This window comes from Nipponia nippon, unplaced genomic scaffold (assembly GCF_047370975.1).
Source record: "Nipponia nippon isolate SJK-2023a ecotype South Korea unplaced genomic scaffold, ASM4737097v1 scaffold_1, whole genome shotgun sequence".
NCBI classification, from domain to species: domain Eukaryota; kingdom Metazoa; phylum Chordata; class Aves; order Pelecaniformes; family Threskiornithidae; genus Nipponia; species Nipponia nippon.
In genome coordinates this window covers 630,538-645,472 of record NW_028262290.1, presented here as the reverse complement: position 1 = coordinate 645,472, position 14,935 = coordinate 630,538, and the positions used below count along the sequence as shown (strand labels likewise).

The window sequence follows — 14,935 nt, the reverse complement described above, 5'->3', positions numbered from 1 at the left end:
CAGGTCTGCAGGTCCACGGGGGTCGGCACCCTGCCCCAGCAGGGCCCGGCAAACGCAGGGACGGGGCTCAGCAGGGCAAACTCATACCTGCCCTTCCCACAAGGCACCCAGACCACAGCTCCAGAGATGGAGCAGCTACGCCCACGCTTAACCCTCAGCAACGTGGGTTGGGAACCTCCCCCGGCGTCCCCTCGGCCAGCCCCAGGCCAGGCCATCTCCAGGGCTTGCTCTTACCACCATCTGGGCCACAAGCTCAGCTTTGCGGGAGAAGATGAAGTCCCCACACTTGACACCATTGTAGATGGCTTGGCTGATCATGCAGATGCTCCGGATGAGGCACAGCTTCAGGGTCAGGTCCTGAGAGCAGAACCCAGGGGGAGAAGTGAAGACCAGGCTTACCACACAACCGTAACTTGTCATCCCACCCAGCACCGGTGTCCCCCCAAAACTGGTGCTCAGGCTGAGCACAACAGCTTGATCTGCGCTGTTAGCAGCGTGTGGGCTCGGCTCTCTGCTCTTCATCCACGTTATGGGCTCGCTGGTGACCGGGGAGCAGAAGGGCACCCTGTCCCAGCTGGCCACCCCAGTGTCACAGAGCAGCTGGACACCAGGAGCCTCTGCCCTGGCAGCACGTGGGAAGGGGACAGTCCTCCCTCCTCCCCGCCGAGGCAGCGCCCTGAGCACGCGAGATGCCCAAGGCAACTCCAGAAGCTGCCAGGAGCTCTTCCTCCTACGCAGCTTGGGGGCCAGGACAGTCGACACGGGGTCGAGAGGAGGCAGCCCAGTTAAAAGCGCTCGCCTCGTCCCAGCCCTCAGGAGGGCAGGGAGCCGGGGGGGGGCTGAGCGAGAAGGTCCCCAGCTCGGGGGCCGGAGATGCTCTGCAGAAGCTGTTAGTGCCAGCGGGAGCCCAGAAGGAAAACGCATTAGTGGAGCCCAGAGAAGGGGTCCTTGGCCTGACAGTTCAACTTGACAAATGCCATTTTTCTTGTTCAGCCTTTAAAAAGAGAAATATGAAAATACAGCCCCTCGTTGCCCCCAGGACAGTAATCTGGATTTTAATATCTGCCCGTTGAATGATTGTTCCAAGGGGAAGCAGGAAAATTAGTTTAGTGGATTTTAGCCGAGCTGTGGGTTGCAGCTCGGTCCCTGGCGTCCCCAAGCTTCCCCCAGCAAAGGATGGGTGCGGGGAGCGGAGGGGCTGCCTGACCACCCTCTCCGCGGGCAGGGGACGCGAGCACCGCCCCGTACCAGGGCCCGGAGCGGCTCTGGGGAGGGAACGCCAGCCCTCGCCTCCCAGGGCGGGCACGGCTCATCTTGCCACGACTGCAAACCCAAACTGGCTCGCTCCCTCCTGGGGACGGCTCTGCGAGCTCCAGCCACACGGAGCTCGCAGGAAAGGCACGGCCTCAGCAGAAGGGGTGGAAGGTGAGAGGCTCAGCTCTGCCCGCGGGCAGCGAGCTCGGCTGCTGGCACCCGTGGGAGGCTCAGCATTTCACCATGGTGGCGCCCACCTGAGCCATGCTTTCACCTACAGCTCCTGCTCTGCCAGAAAGGCATTTTTCTCTTCCCCTCTGCTGTGAGTTTTGGCACTTTCAGGCAACGGCTCCAGCACGGAGGACCGGGCTGGGGAGCTCCAGGCGAGGAGCAGCAGCTCCCGCGGCTCTCCCGGTCCCCACGGGCAGAGGGGCGCTGCTGCGAGCACAGCGCCGGGCTGCTCTCGAGGGGAACCCAGAGCAAGAGGCAGACAGAGAGAGCAGGAAAGAGCAGAGAGGAGTTCAAATTTAACGCCTCACACTGTACCTTGGTTTCTACCTTTATTCCCAGAACCTGAACAAGTGAAAAAACAAAACACGTTAGCAATGCACGAGCGAGCAGACGCCGCAGCGAACGACCTTCTCCCAGGGGCTGCCCGCGGGTCCCAGCAGGGCCCTTCGGGCAGAGCATCCAGAACAGCCTGGCTGCTCCAGCTCGCCCGGGCAGGCTCTCCCTCCCCGGGGAGGACGGGGCGTCGCAGCGGCTTACCTTGGTGTTAAAGTACTGGAAGATGTTCTTCAGGATGTCTGCTTCGATCCTGGACAGCACCAGTTCCTTGGGCGCGTACACAGCTACGTATCCGTAGCAGAGGATGAGAGTGCTCTTTATTTTCTCCACTTCGTTGTCACTGCGGTCCTGTTACAGCAGATGAGAAAGTTAACGGGGGGAACAGTGGGGAACCAGGGCCGGCTCTTCCCAGCTCTCACGGGGAGGTGGTTTCTGCAGGGTCTGCCCAACCAGCTGAAGGTGCCCCTGGAAAACAGGGCCCCTCCGAGCGGGTTTCGGACCTTTGCTTCCCATCCTTTTGGTGGTGGCAGTGACCTCCAGAGCCCTGATGGAGCCTCAGGCATCCCAGCGTGAGCTGCACCAACAGCACATCTCTGTCCGAGGCACAAGCCCCACTTTGCCATCGAGCGTTACCTGTCAGAGCCCTGCGGGGAAGTACGTGAGCCCCAGCCTGGCCAGGTTAACCCGGTTAACTGCTGGTTAGCTACCGTGCTAGCAAGCAGCATCCACTGCCCACTGAAAGGTTTCACCTGCGCTGTCCCAGGGAGCAGCTCGTGGCCAACCCCCCTCGTACCACGGCCCGCGGGGCCGGGCAGGGGCAAGGGCTGCACGAGGGCTTCCTTGGCCAGCTCCCGAGCTCTGGGCACCTTTCTGTCGTGGGCCAGGGTCCCTTCCATGCCCACGCAGCACTAATCCCGTCCCTCACACATCCAGTCTTAAGAGACTGGGAATTAAAACAGCTGCCTAGGTCAGAAAATTGGAGGAAGGGCGTTTGCTGCCAGCGCTCGGGGCACGGAACAACCCCGTCTCCTGGGGCGCGCACGTGGCTGCAAGGAGCCGCGTGGGGATCGCCGTCGAGCAGCGACGTGGGTGACAGCCAGACCACGCTCCGCATCAGGCCGGGGTCCCCCGCCGGACGCAGAAGCCAAATTACAGCTTCCTCGAGCCCACCCAGCAAGCAAGCAGCTTCACCAGGACGCGAGTCTGCAGGAGTGTATGGCTGTGAGCAAGGAGCTAATGCCAAGCAGCCCCTGATGCCAAGAGCGGCTCTCCGGAGAGGCGGAGGATATCCCAGCCCAAGCCAAACCCACCGAGGCAGGAAATTAACTCCTTTCCCGAGGACCGCTCCAGCACACGCCATATCTGAAGGGGGCTGTGTGAGCCTTTTGCTGCCGGCTGTGTCGCAGCGGGGGCCCTTGGCTCTTACCTTGAAGATACTGAACAGCCCCACGGATTTCTTGAAGACATCAGACCTAACAAAATCTTCCAGCTTGGCCAGGGTTTCCTCCAGGTGATTTATTGCACATATCCCAAAGCAGGAAGCAAGTCCCTGGAGGAAGCAGTGAAAACACATTAGCAGAAAGCTATTAATTCACCAGCCCCAGCTGACACTTAAAGAGAGCCTGTTTATTGGTTTCATTCCCGGCACCTGAGCCGTGCCCAGCTGGGAGCAGCCCCGGCAGCCAGCACTCCCCTCTCCCGGGACGGGGACCTGCCTCCAGGGGCTACAGGGCACAACGATGTCCTTGTCTGGGTGACAGGCTGGGACACCGCTCCAGAGGAGCCGCGGGGACAGGACAGACGCAGCACGCTCTCCAGCGGGCAGATGTCAGCCGCTCTGCGGGAGACAGGAGCCCGGTCGAGCGCTCCGGCTGGAAGCGAGAGCAGAGCAGGCTTAGCAGGTCCTGCCTTTCTGCTCTACCTCCAGGAGGTCTAGCAAGCTGGGCTGAAACTCCATAAACAGTTTATTCAAGAGCAGCCCTTGACAGAGTTGCATAAGCTGGAGCAAAGCCAGGCACCATTAGCGTGTGTTTGCACTGCACTTAAAGGCAGCTGCAGGCGGTGGGCGACGGAGCAGGCAGAGCTCAAAGGGAAGCCGGGGAGCGTGCGAAGCCGGAGCACGAAGCCAGCCAGGAAAAGCTCGACCCTGACCTCAGCTCCAGGGTAGCAGCGGAGGATCTGAGCTGGCGGTGAAGAAAATGCTGCAAAGGAGCCACAAGCAGATGACTTTTTAGCAGGGCCTGTAGCGATAGGACAAGGGGCAATAGTTTTAAACTAAAGGAGGGCAGATCTAAGGAAGATATTTTTGACTCTGAGGGTGGTGAGACACTGGCCCAGGTTGCCCAGAGCTGTGGTCGATGCCCCATCCCTGGACACATTCAAGGTCGGGTTGGACGGGGCTCTGAGCAACCTGGTCTGGTGGAAGATGTCCCTGCTGATGGCAGGGGGTTGGATGACCTCTAAAGGTCCCTGCCCACCCAAACCATCCTGTGATTCTACGACTCGAGCCCACGAGCTGGAGGTCACCCAGGGAAGGTGGAGTAGCATCCCCAGCTGCTCCAGGTCTGTGGTGGCATGGAGGGTGCAAGGCTCGGCGGAGCGTAGCACAGGTAGACAGAGATGTCGCCAGCCCTTGGCGCAGGCAAGAGCTGCCAGAGCCCAGAGAAACGTCTCACCAGTGGAGATGCTCTGGGGAGCAGCAGGAGATGCTGCCGCAGCCCCCAGGGTGACAGCAGCTCCCAGAGGAGCGGGAAGACCAAGGTCCCCTCCCTGCCGCAGGGACAGGGCAACCTTCAGGGTCCGAGGGAGCAAGAGCTCACACCAGGGACGTGAGTTAACGCTGCAGAAGGTGGGAATGTTTCATGAATCAGCCACGCTCATTTAACAGCTGGCTGCCAAAGCGGGGGGCTGAGTCCGTCAGACCCCACAGCAGGCCAGGACGGGCAGCCAAGCCAGAAGAAAATGCCTGTTTGTGTTTTTTTTCCCCATAGCTCTGGCTTAACTCCCCAAACCTGCGGGGCTACGCAAGCCCCAGCCCAAGGACAAAGCAGGAGCCAACAGGCCCCTTCTGGCAGCAGGCAGAGGCTCGCTGGGCTGTCACAGGGGCAGCGCCAGGCTGCCGGGGACAGGACAGCGATGACAGCTCTGCCTGCGAGACGGCAGCTGGCAGTAACAGAGCAGCTCCAGACACAGCCCAGGCTGTCGCAGCAGCTCCATCCCCGAAACCTGTAGACACCCTCCTGGCAACACGGGACTTGTGGGTCTGTCCAGGACATTCAACGAGGCCGAGGGCAAGGTCCTGCACCCGGGTCGGGGCAAGCCCCACTGCCAGCACAGACTGGGGGATGGAGGGATGGAGGGATGGAGAGCAGCCCTGCGGGGGAGGACTGGGGGACGCTGGTGGGGGACAAACGGGACGTGAGCCGGCAACATGCGCTGGCAGCCCAGAAAGCCAAGCGTCTGCTGGGCTGCATCCCCCGCAGCGTGGGCAGCGGGGCGAGGGGGGGATTCTGCCCCTCTGCTCTGCTCTGGGGAGACCCCCCTGGAGCCCTGCGTCCAGCTCGGGGGTCCTCAGCACGGGAAGGACATGGAGCTGCTGGAGCGGGGCCAGAGGAGGCCACCAAAATGGTCCAAGGGCTGGAACCCCTCTGCTGTGGGGACAGGCTGAGAGCTGGGGGTGTGCAGCCTGGAGAGGAGGAGGCTGCGGGCAGAGCTGACTGCGGCCTCGCAGTGGTTAACAGGGGCTGGTAAGAAAGGTGGGGACAGGCTTTTTAGCAGGGCCTGCAGCGACAGGACAAGGGGGGGTGGTTTTAAACTGAAAGAGGTAGGATTAGACCGGACATAAGGAAGAAAATCTTTACACTGAGGGTGGTGAAACACGGGCCCAGGTTGCCCAGAGCGGTGGTCAATGCCCCATCCCTGGAAGCATTCAAGGGCAGGTGGGACAGGGCTTTGAGCAACCTGATCTAGTGAAGGATGTCCCTGTCCACGGCAGGAGGATTTGACTGGATGATCTTTAAAGGTCCCTTCCAACCCAAACTGTTGCTTCTACAATTTCCCCAAGGAATGAGCTCTGCCAGCACCCTCAGGGCTGGCAAACAGTACCCTGTCCCAGCCTGGGGCCACAGGCCACTGGAGACAGTGGCCCAAGGCACCCCCCTGCATCCCACCCAGCTTCCGAGCCCTCTTGCCGTTGGGGCGCTGCAGGAGGGCTCTCTTCACTTTTCTGGGCTCACGCAACCTACCCCACAAGCCATTCTCCAGGAGCTACAAGCCCAGGCCAGGCATGGTGGGACCAGAACAGAGAGGTCTGCATGGCAGGACTGGCGAATTGCAATAGCTGCCATTTAAATATGACAATAGGCCTGACAACAGTAACCTAGTCAGAAGGAGAGAAATAGGATGCCATCTCTGCAAGATTATATATTTAGGAAAAATGTCTCCCCTAAAAGGGCTGTCAGGCCCTGGCCCAGGCTGCCCGGGGCAGGGGCTGAGTCCCCGTCCCTGGGGGGATTTAACAGCCGGGGAGATGTGGTGCTGAGGGCCATGGTTTAGTGGTGGCCTTGGCAGCGCTGGGTGAACGGTTGGACTCGATGATCTTAAAGGTCTTCTCCAACCTAAACGATTCTGTGATTCTATGACTGCTCTGTCAGGATAACCCTTGGGATGTTCGGCACAACTCCTCCTCACCTCCCTTTCTGCCTCCTCGTGGTATCTGGCTGTTTCCAGGAGCTCCTGGAGCTGCTTTTGCACGAGGTCCTTGCTGGCACACGCCCCAAGCGTCGTCCCGATGCATTTATAGAGGAAGTTCTGGAAGAGCAAGAGGAACATTACCACCCCGTGAAACCCTGCCAAGCCCTCGGAGGCAGGCTGAGCTTGGGCACGCACAGATCGCTCCTCGCAGCACGCTGGAGGCTTGGGCCCTAAAGCAAAGGTGCAGGATAGAGCCCGGCCGTACGCAGCTGGGATGCTCGGAGCACTGGGACAGAAGTCCCACCACAGAGCGGCGTTCGGTCCAAGGAAAAGCCTCCCCACCGAGGCGCTCTCAGCTGAGCCCGACCGGCAGCTCAGCGTCGCAATACGCCGTTAACCCTGGAGCAGCACTGAGCCAACTGCCTTCACTGGAGCCAGGAACAGGTATAACGAAACCCTGGTTCCTGCCCAGAGAGAAACAAAGTCACTGCGACAGAGGGAGCACAAAGATGGATTTTCCAGCGATGCCTCCGCAGCCCCCGGTGACCAGCCAAGCCAGGCTCAGCTCCGACTGCTCCTACATCCCAACAGGAACACCAAGGCCTTCGGCAGCCGCCTGCACATGGGAGACCCCTTCCCTCCTGAGCCACCACAGCCAGGCCTCCCCTCTCCTCTGCCCTCGCCAGCCCGGAGGTTACAACCTCGCAGCCCACCAGAGAGTCAGAACCGGCTTCTTTGGTTCCTTCCCCTCTACGCCCGAGAGCTTGTCCTGGTTCAGCTCGCTTCTCGCTCAGCTTAATTCCAGGCCCGTTCTCAGCAGATGCAACGCAAGCTGCAGAGATCACGAGTTGGGTCTGACCAGCACAGGCAGAGCAACGCGGCCTGGCTGGGACCTCTCGAGCCAGCGATTCGGCTGTGGACTGACCAGTATTTCATTTTCACGCCTACCCAGCCGCCTCGTTAACCCCTTGCTATTTCTTCTTCCCTCCTAACACCCCTTTCCCAGCGCCAAGCTGTCGGCAGAACGATGCTCCCGGAAAGCATCAAGGGCTGGATGAGCCCTGCCCCTGCCAGCACACCGCGGCGGGATGGGCACTGCCAGCCCCTTGATCCCCCCGCTCCCCCCGACCATCACCTTCTCCAGCGGGAAGCCGTTGTAGCTGTTCAGCTGCCTGCACATCTCCGTGACAAAATGGCAAATCCACGTGTTGTCAGAAACGGCCGCCAGCGTCTCCTGGAGGAACTGCGGGAGGAAGAGCCGTCAGCCCTAACCAACCTGCTGCTGGCTAAGCACGGGGCCTCAGCCGGGAGGACGAGAGCAGCGCAGTAAGTAAAACCCCGGGGCTTGCGTCGGACCTACCCAGACCCTGGTCCGCACTGCGCGAGCGGGCACCCCCCGGATCACCACGGGAGGCCGCCCGGCCCTTCGGAAGGCAGGCTGCCCACCCGAGCGGATCCTGCCAGCACGCAGCCATTCCCCCCACTCCAGAAAGGTGCCTTTTTCCTCGGAGTCAGGTCTCCTCCCAGATAAACTGCACCCAGGTAACACTGCCATCATCAGAGGAGCAGATGAGCCCTGCCCAGTTTTAATTGCTTCTCCATGCCCTATTTTAAGGCTCTCCAATTAAGCGGGGAGACACTCCTGGGAGCGCTGTTCTCTGACCCACCAGCAAGCCTGAAAGCTCATTTTTAACTTTCCCTGCAGGAACCACAAGTCACCCTCGGCGCTGACCTGCAGCCCTGCTTCTGAAGCGATGAGACCCGGCAGCGTGACAGCGAGCGACCCTCTCTGCGCCCGCTGCCAGGGCGGGCGAAGGCGAATACCCTCTGCGGAGCCAGCCCGTGCTCCTGTCCTGCACGCGAAGCCCCGGCAAGCCCAGCTGAGGAGAGCTTGCCCACCGCCCGTTGCCTCCCCAGCACGGGGACCCTTACCAGCAGCAGCTTCTCTTCCCACTCCTTCTGGGACAGGGACTTCTCCGTGTTCTCTAGGAGAAAGCACATTTTTTTTTACACTGGTTTCTCATCCTCACTGTACACCATGCAGCGGGGGCCGACCGCTCTTCAGATGCGGTGTGTCCTGTACTTGGCACAGCGGGGCTAACCACTCCAGACACAAAGGCACTCCTGGCAGGAATTAGTGGCACCAGGGTGATTAAAGTCCTTATTAAAATGGGAAATGGCACTTCTTCAGAGAGCTTCAATGTACCGAGGGTCACCAGGCACATGGGCAGTCCCCCACCCTATTCGTGGACACCCCGCACGCAGTCCGGTTTGGAGAAGGTGACTCCAGCAGCTTCTCCCGAGCAGAAGCCCCTTCCTACCTTCTATGTGCTCCACCAAGAGAGGGACCTGCTTGCTCCAGAGCTGGTCCAGCGCGGGGTGGACGCTGTAATGCAATACGGTCAGCAGCCGCAGGGCAGCCGCCCCCCGGCAGTCTCCTACGTAGGGCTGTGAAGATACAACCTGAAAGGTCGGGGATGGGCGTTAGTGCAGAGAAAGTCACTTCCAGGTTGCGAATCAGAAAATATGAGACAAAAGATGGGAGCGCAATACTGGGAAGCGACTGATCGCTACACCTCAAAGAAACTACAGCTTCCTCCTTTTGCTCCAGCTCTCGATAGAGAAATGTTGTCAGGAGAGAACGTCTCTCCACACCCGGGATTCATCCCTGGGCAAAGGGGAGCGAGGCCCAGGACCGAGGGCCAGTTTCTCAAAGCCCTGTAAGAAGAGCTGGAGATCCGCACTGCTGCACACCCCACTTAGGGCTCTGGGTGCCTCGGGGGGTCTGAGCTTTCACAGCCTAGATGGAGACGCTCCTGCGTGCGGAGGGGACGGCGTTGCGCCCAACCCCAGAGGTGCGCGGTGGTTCTGGGTACGGGCACCTCTGCCTGGAGCAGTGGGGCGAAACGGGGCGTTCACCCCGCCTGTTTGCTGGGGCGGGCCCGGTGCGGCGCCGTGCGAGGCGCCCCTTCTCTCAGTCCATCGGGGACAGGGGCGGGAGGGAGCTTTCTTTGGATGTGCCCGTACCAGAGAGTGGAAGAGCTCTGCCTGCAGGCCACTTACCAGCAGTCTCGTCGTTAGAGCGTAGGGCGACGGAAGATTTGCTACAAACAGAAGGGAAAAAAGCGTAAGATGGCATCTCCCGCCGAGCGCCCACAAAGCCGGCCGGCGGCTGCCTGGCTTGCAGACGAGTCCCAGGCTCGCGCACCCCAGCGTCCATCGGGAGAGGCCGGCACTGACCATTCAGGTCGTAACGGATAAGGGACGCGTTTTCTCCCTCCTCTTGCTTCTTCACGGCCAAATACATGAGGCTCTTGCAGAGCGGGGTCAGGGCGTTGGTGAACTGTATTGGGGTCACAAACTCCAGGAGGTACGGCCACAGAACCTGCCGGGAGACGGGGAGCATGGCACGGCTGGCGCAGGGCTCCCGGCAGGGGCCTGGCTACGGGATGGAGATCCTGCACCGGAGCACAGGACCGAGAGGGAGAGGAGGGGGAGATGCCAGGTCAAATGCCTTTTCCTGGCAGGGAAAATCCCCGAGTGCCCTTTGGCAGTGCTGTTGTTCAGGGAGGGGGGGTGTCCACTGCCTGTGCCCTACTCCGGCCCCACCAAAGCTCCAGCCCTTTCACAGAATCACAGGATGGTTTGGGATGGAAGGGACCTTCAAAGCCCATCCCCCCCAACCCCTGCCACGGGCAGGGACATCTTCACCCAGAGCAGGGTGCTCACAGCCCCGTCCAGCCTGGCCTTGAATGTGTCCAGGGATGGGGCATCTCCCACCGCTCTGGGCAACCTGGGCCAGTGTCTCACCAGCCTCAGTGTAAAAGATTTCTTCCTTAGATCCAGTCTGCATCTCCCCTCTGTCAGTTTAAAACCATCCCCCCTTGTCCTGTCGCTGCAGGCCCTGCTAAAAAGCCTGTCCCCACCTTTCTTACCAGCCCCCGTTAACCACTGCGAGGCCGCAATCAGCTCTGCCCGCAGCCGCCTCCTCTCCAGGCTGCACACCCCCAGCTCTCAGCCTGTCCCCACAGCAGAGGGGTTCCAGCCCTCAGATCATTTTGGTGGCCTCCTCTGGTCCCGCTCCAACAGATCCATGTCTGTCTTGAGCTGAGGACTTCCAGCACCCCTGCCTCGCTCCAGCCTTAGAGAAGCTGGTGGGGAGGGTACGCACGGGCCCGTGGGAGGACAGCTTCCCAAACCAAACCTCTGCCCTGCTCTCGGAGGGATGAGGATGGTGGCAATAGCTCCTACAAGGGTTGGGAGCAGTGACAACCCATCCCGCCTGGCATACGGGGCACCCTGCACGTCGCACAGGTCGTGCGGGCTGTGCCGAGGGCAGCGCGGGCCCCCCGGTGCACGGACGGTGGCTCTGGGGCCAGCACCGACCACCCCAGAGGCAGAGACGACTGTGCAGACTCACGTTGTTCATCCTGTCAACAGTCGTGCTAAGGAGAAAGAGCGTATTGACGCTGATGCTCTGGACGCTGTCACTAGTGAGGTCATCGGCGTCCAGCGGCTGCTTTTTGGGCTGCTGGAGGAGAGGGGAGGTGCAGGTCAGTGTGGATGCCGCAGCACGGCCAGCAGCAGCTCTGGATGACTCCCTTAGCAAACATGCTTCCCGAGTCATTGAGAGGGCAAACAGCGTGCTGGGAGGAACGGGCAGAACCCGAAAGCCTCCTGGTTCATGGCCCATCTCCAGCACGTGCTCCAGCTCTACGCATGCAGCTCAGAGGGGCTGCAGAGCTCCCGCAGCCCAAACCATCGCCCCTGCTCCTCTCTGAGGGGGAAAGGGATGATCCGAGCCCCGGGGTGCTTTTAGTTGTGCCCACATCTCTGCAGCCCAGCTGGACAAGCGGGGCTGGAGGCAGCCAAGCCCCCACGTAAGGGATCTGCCCCCACTGCAAGGGCAGCAGCCTGACCCAGCCTGGCTACATGGTGGGCACGGAGCCGGCAGGAGGTGGAGGTCCTGTCGGTGCAGCCCCCACGTCCTGGCTGGTGTCCTTTGGACGCAGGGACAGCTGTCCCAACGGCCTCCCTCCTGCTCCCGAGGTTTGCCCCGCTCCTCCTTGCTCCAGAGGCAGGAACCACAACACGCCATCAGGGAAAAAGGGGAGGAAGCTGCCATGCTGCCGGCTGAGGGCTGGGCGGTGGGGATGGCGAGGGGGACATCCCGAGGGCCTGACGTGGGGAGCCTGCACGGGGGCAGAACTGGGGGCTGCAGGTGGTTCGGACGCTTTGGTCCTAGCGCAAGGGCTGCCCTGGGGAGGGTTCAGGGTTGAGAGGCCGCAGGCGAAGCGAAGCAAAGCATGCAGGCTTCTGCCAGCCACACCGCTCCGCTGAGGGCAGCGGTGGCCAGGCTGGATGGGAGAGCTCTGCAGGCTGCGCTGTGCATCCGCAGACCCGGGTACTGGGCTGCCTCCCCCGTGGGTCTGCCTGAATCGGTGCTGCAGGGAGCCAAGGACGGGCACAGCTACAGACAGGGACTTGCCCAGTCCCACCTGGGTGCCTCTCTGTAGGAGTTTCACCCCACCTGGATGTGCTTACCGCGTCCGAGGGAAGGGCGCACTGGCGGACGAGGAACTCCATCATTGCCTCCCCGCCGGGCTGCTCCAGGTAGCCGTGGTGAGCCATGGCGCTGATCACCTGCACCACTGCCCGCTTCACCTGCGCGGGCAGAGCAGCGGCACCGGCATCGGTGCGGGGCGGAGGGGAAGAGCTGCCTGCAGGGGGGTTCTGCCTACTGCAGGGTCCTCCTCACAGCTGCCCTTCGCCACCGCCTCCTCCTCCTCGCTAGCGGGGAACGTTATTACAGGCCCTACATACAACTGGGCTTGGGCTCTGCCAGCAGCAGCCGGGCAGTGCACGGGGCAGCGGGGTCAGCTGCCCGCTGCTCACGTCTGTGGGGCTGTCCGGAGGGGACCGGACAGGAGCCCACGGCCACACCACCCACCGCACGGGGTTACATCTGGCAAAGCAAAGTCTGTGTTTTGCAAGCGGGACGCGCCCTGCGACTGCGTGAGCCGAGTCACCGGCAGCCTGCTGCTCCTGGCAGCGCCGCGCGTTGTCTTTACACGCAGCGCTCCAGGCAGGGCCGTGCTTTGCAGCAGCAATCTCCCTGCTAGGCAGGGCTGCCGACGCTCAGGCGTGCTCTCTGCACGGGGCGCAGACAGAAGTCGAGTCCCCGTGTGCTCCCCCGTTCCTGGGAGGGTATCTTCTGGGCACCTTGGCAGAACTGCCAAAACCCCAACCAGGAGAGAGACGAGCAACAGGAGGCGGCAGAGGACAGCCGGGCTGGCAGGGGCAGGGGGCACGGCTGTGCGGGGCCCCAGAAATAAACCCTCACCCCTGAAGCACCCCGCAGAAGAGCAGAGTCAGCTTACCTTATTGTTGCTGTCTTGCAGAGGAAGTTTCATGGATGAAAGAATGAAGGGCTTTTTAATTTCCATTTGAGAGGCTGAAAAAAAGCAGACAGACTCTGAAGCTCGGTGATGCTCTAGAGCTGCCAAGGACAGAGCTGCTGATCCCGAATACCCTCTTTCCCGGATAGGGAAGACTTTGTCCCTTGTCCCCCTTCCCAGCTGGCCGGGCCACCAGACTGGTTTCCTTCCCCCTGATCCTGCAGCCAAGGATGGGCTCCTCTCCTCATCCCAGGTCCCAGCAGGGGAACGAGGGGACTCATGGAAAGGGACCCATCGGAGGATGGGGAAAGCCTCCCTGCAGCCCCTCCGCGCCTTCCTGCTTCGAGATCCCGACAGGGACCGTGGCCGGCGGAGTGGCAGCCGCCCCGGTACTCACGGGCGCTGTTGATGATCTGCCTCATGATGAGGAGCGTCCCCACACGGGTCCTCTCATTGCTGCTCTCCAGCTTCGGGAGGAGGAAGGCCAGGACGCGGTCAGGGAACGAGCAGGCTGCAGGAGCCAAACCAGCCGTCAGGGACGAGCATCGTCCCAGGGACGGCGCACAGCCTAGAGCTTGGGGATGCAGGCACCGCATCCCCTACACGGGGGCATCCCGCCCTGGGTATCCCCACGTGCTGTCGGGGGCTGCGTGCCTGCTACGCGCGGCAGGGCTTTGCCTGCTGCGTCAAACCACGTGGAGGTTGGAAGGCGCCGCTCCTCCTCTCCCCAGGGAAGCGGCCTGCTGCCATGCCACCCCGCCAGCCAGGCTAACCGGCCCGTCCTGCTCTTCACATCCAGACCTGAGCTTTTCCCTGGCGCTTTCAGCAAATTTCCTGCGTTCTCCAAGGAGCTGAAGGAGTTTAAATTATACCTTCCAACTAGTGCCGCCCCGTCCGTCAAAACATTTTGATTGTTAAAAATAAACCCGGTCTATGGATGCTGAAATTGGAGCAACACCCGTGGGCATCCGAGAGGCGTGTTTGGGGAGGGACAGGCTGCGCCGAGGCAGGGCGGCCTGAAGATTGCTCAGGCAAAGGCAGCTCGCCCGCAGGTTTGCCTTCGCAAAGGCTAGCAAGAAAGGGACGTCACCCAGCCACGACTCCGCAGCAGCTTGTCACGCCACTGCTCTTTTTCTGGCAACTGCACACGCTTCTGTCCGTGCCACGGCCGTTCAGCGAGGAGAGCCAGAACTGGGGGAGGCAGGACTCCCGCCGCCGAGCTCACACACGGGCTGGGAACGCGTAAGCTGTAGGTCAGCCCACATCTCCTGCTCAGTCCGACCGCAGGGGACCCCGCTGTGCTCTGAACGTTTGCAGTAACCCAGGATAACAATGGCATTAGCTGTACGCAAGATACAGCAACAAGGAGTGCGGATGAGCAGGGTACCCCCAAAGCCAAACTACCTCTACTGCCCCCAAGCACAGGCGCGGCACGCCGCAGGACCTGGCTCGAGAGGTCTCTCTGGGCCGTACGGTACAGCTCAAAAGCTCTGAAGAAACCTTTGAAACGGAGCCAGGTGCCTTTGGGAAGGTCCCTGGAAGGGGACGCTCAGGCCTGAGCCAGCAGTGAGCTCCAGGGGAGCAGAGCTGGCCCCGTGCTCTTCCTCAAGGAGCCCCAGCGAGAGATGCTCTCCCTGGACGCCAGCCTTTAGGGACAGGCAAAGCCACGGCCTTCTGCAAGCCTGAAGCCACGGGCTAGAGCCAGGACAGAAATCACCCCCCTCCCCTCCCATGGCTGAGGGACGGCCACGATATCCCCAAGCCCAGTTGAGACCCCTGCATTCACCCCCCACAACCCCTTGGAGAGGACCACGGAACGCCAGGAAAAGCACCAGTGGCGGTGCAGCACACCCACACCTCTCCGCGGGGTTCAGGACAGCCACGCCACAGCATCCCTTACCCAGGACGGTGAAGCATCGAAGAACCTCAGTGTGATTTTTAACAGTCAAGGGGACCGATGGATCTGCAGGAGCACAGATCTGTGGGAGAAATGGCTGTGGTCAGGGACGTCACCCGGAACAGGC

At 61.5% G+C, this 14,935-nt stretch overlaps 1 protein-coding gene across 6 annotated transcripts in view; it reads right to left on the bottom strand.

Moving 5' to 3' along the window:
- MROH1 (maestro heat like repeat family member 1) overlaps positions 1-14,935 on the bottom strand; it is a 56,189-nt gene that overhangs the window by 28,135 nt on the left and 13,119 nt on the right. For 2 of the 6 annotated variants that reach the window (XM_087731338.1, XM_087731716.1), the window contains exons 9-23: positions 14,812-14,890; positions 13,309-13,422; positions 12,894-12,967; positions 12,058-12,177; positions 10,934-11,044; positions 9,754-9,898; positions 9,577-9,617; positions 8,835-8,976; positions 8,446-8,498; positions 7,649-7,756; positions 6,511-6,630; positions 3,248-3,370; positions 2,023-2,169; positions 1,801-1,827; positions 235-357 (exon numbers count right to left, since the gene is read on the bottom strand). In XM_087731338.1, the coding sequence (XP_087587464.1) occupies positions 235-357; positions 1,801-1,827; positions 2,023-2,169; positions 3,248-3,370; positions 6,511-6,630; positions 7,649-7,756; positions 8,446-8,498; positions 8,835-8,976; positions 9,577-9,617; positions 9,754-9,898; positions 10,934-11,044; positions 12,058-12,177; positions 12,894-12,967; positions 13,309-13,422; positions 14,812-14,890 (1,527 nt within the window). The remainder of the gene's footprint in view (positions 1-234; positions 358-1,800; positions 1,828-2,022; positions 2,170-3,247; positions 3,371-6,510; positions 6,631-7,648; positions 7,757-8,445; positions 8,499-8,834; positions 8,977-9,576; positions 9,618-9,753; positions 9,899-10,933; positions 11,045-12,057; positions 12,178-12,893; positions 12,968-13,308; positions 13,423-14,811; positions 14,891-14,935) is intronic. The other 4 variants (XM_087731420.1, XM_087731484.1, XM_087731550.1 and 1 more) reach the window with 4 other exon arrangements.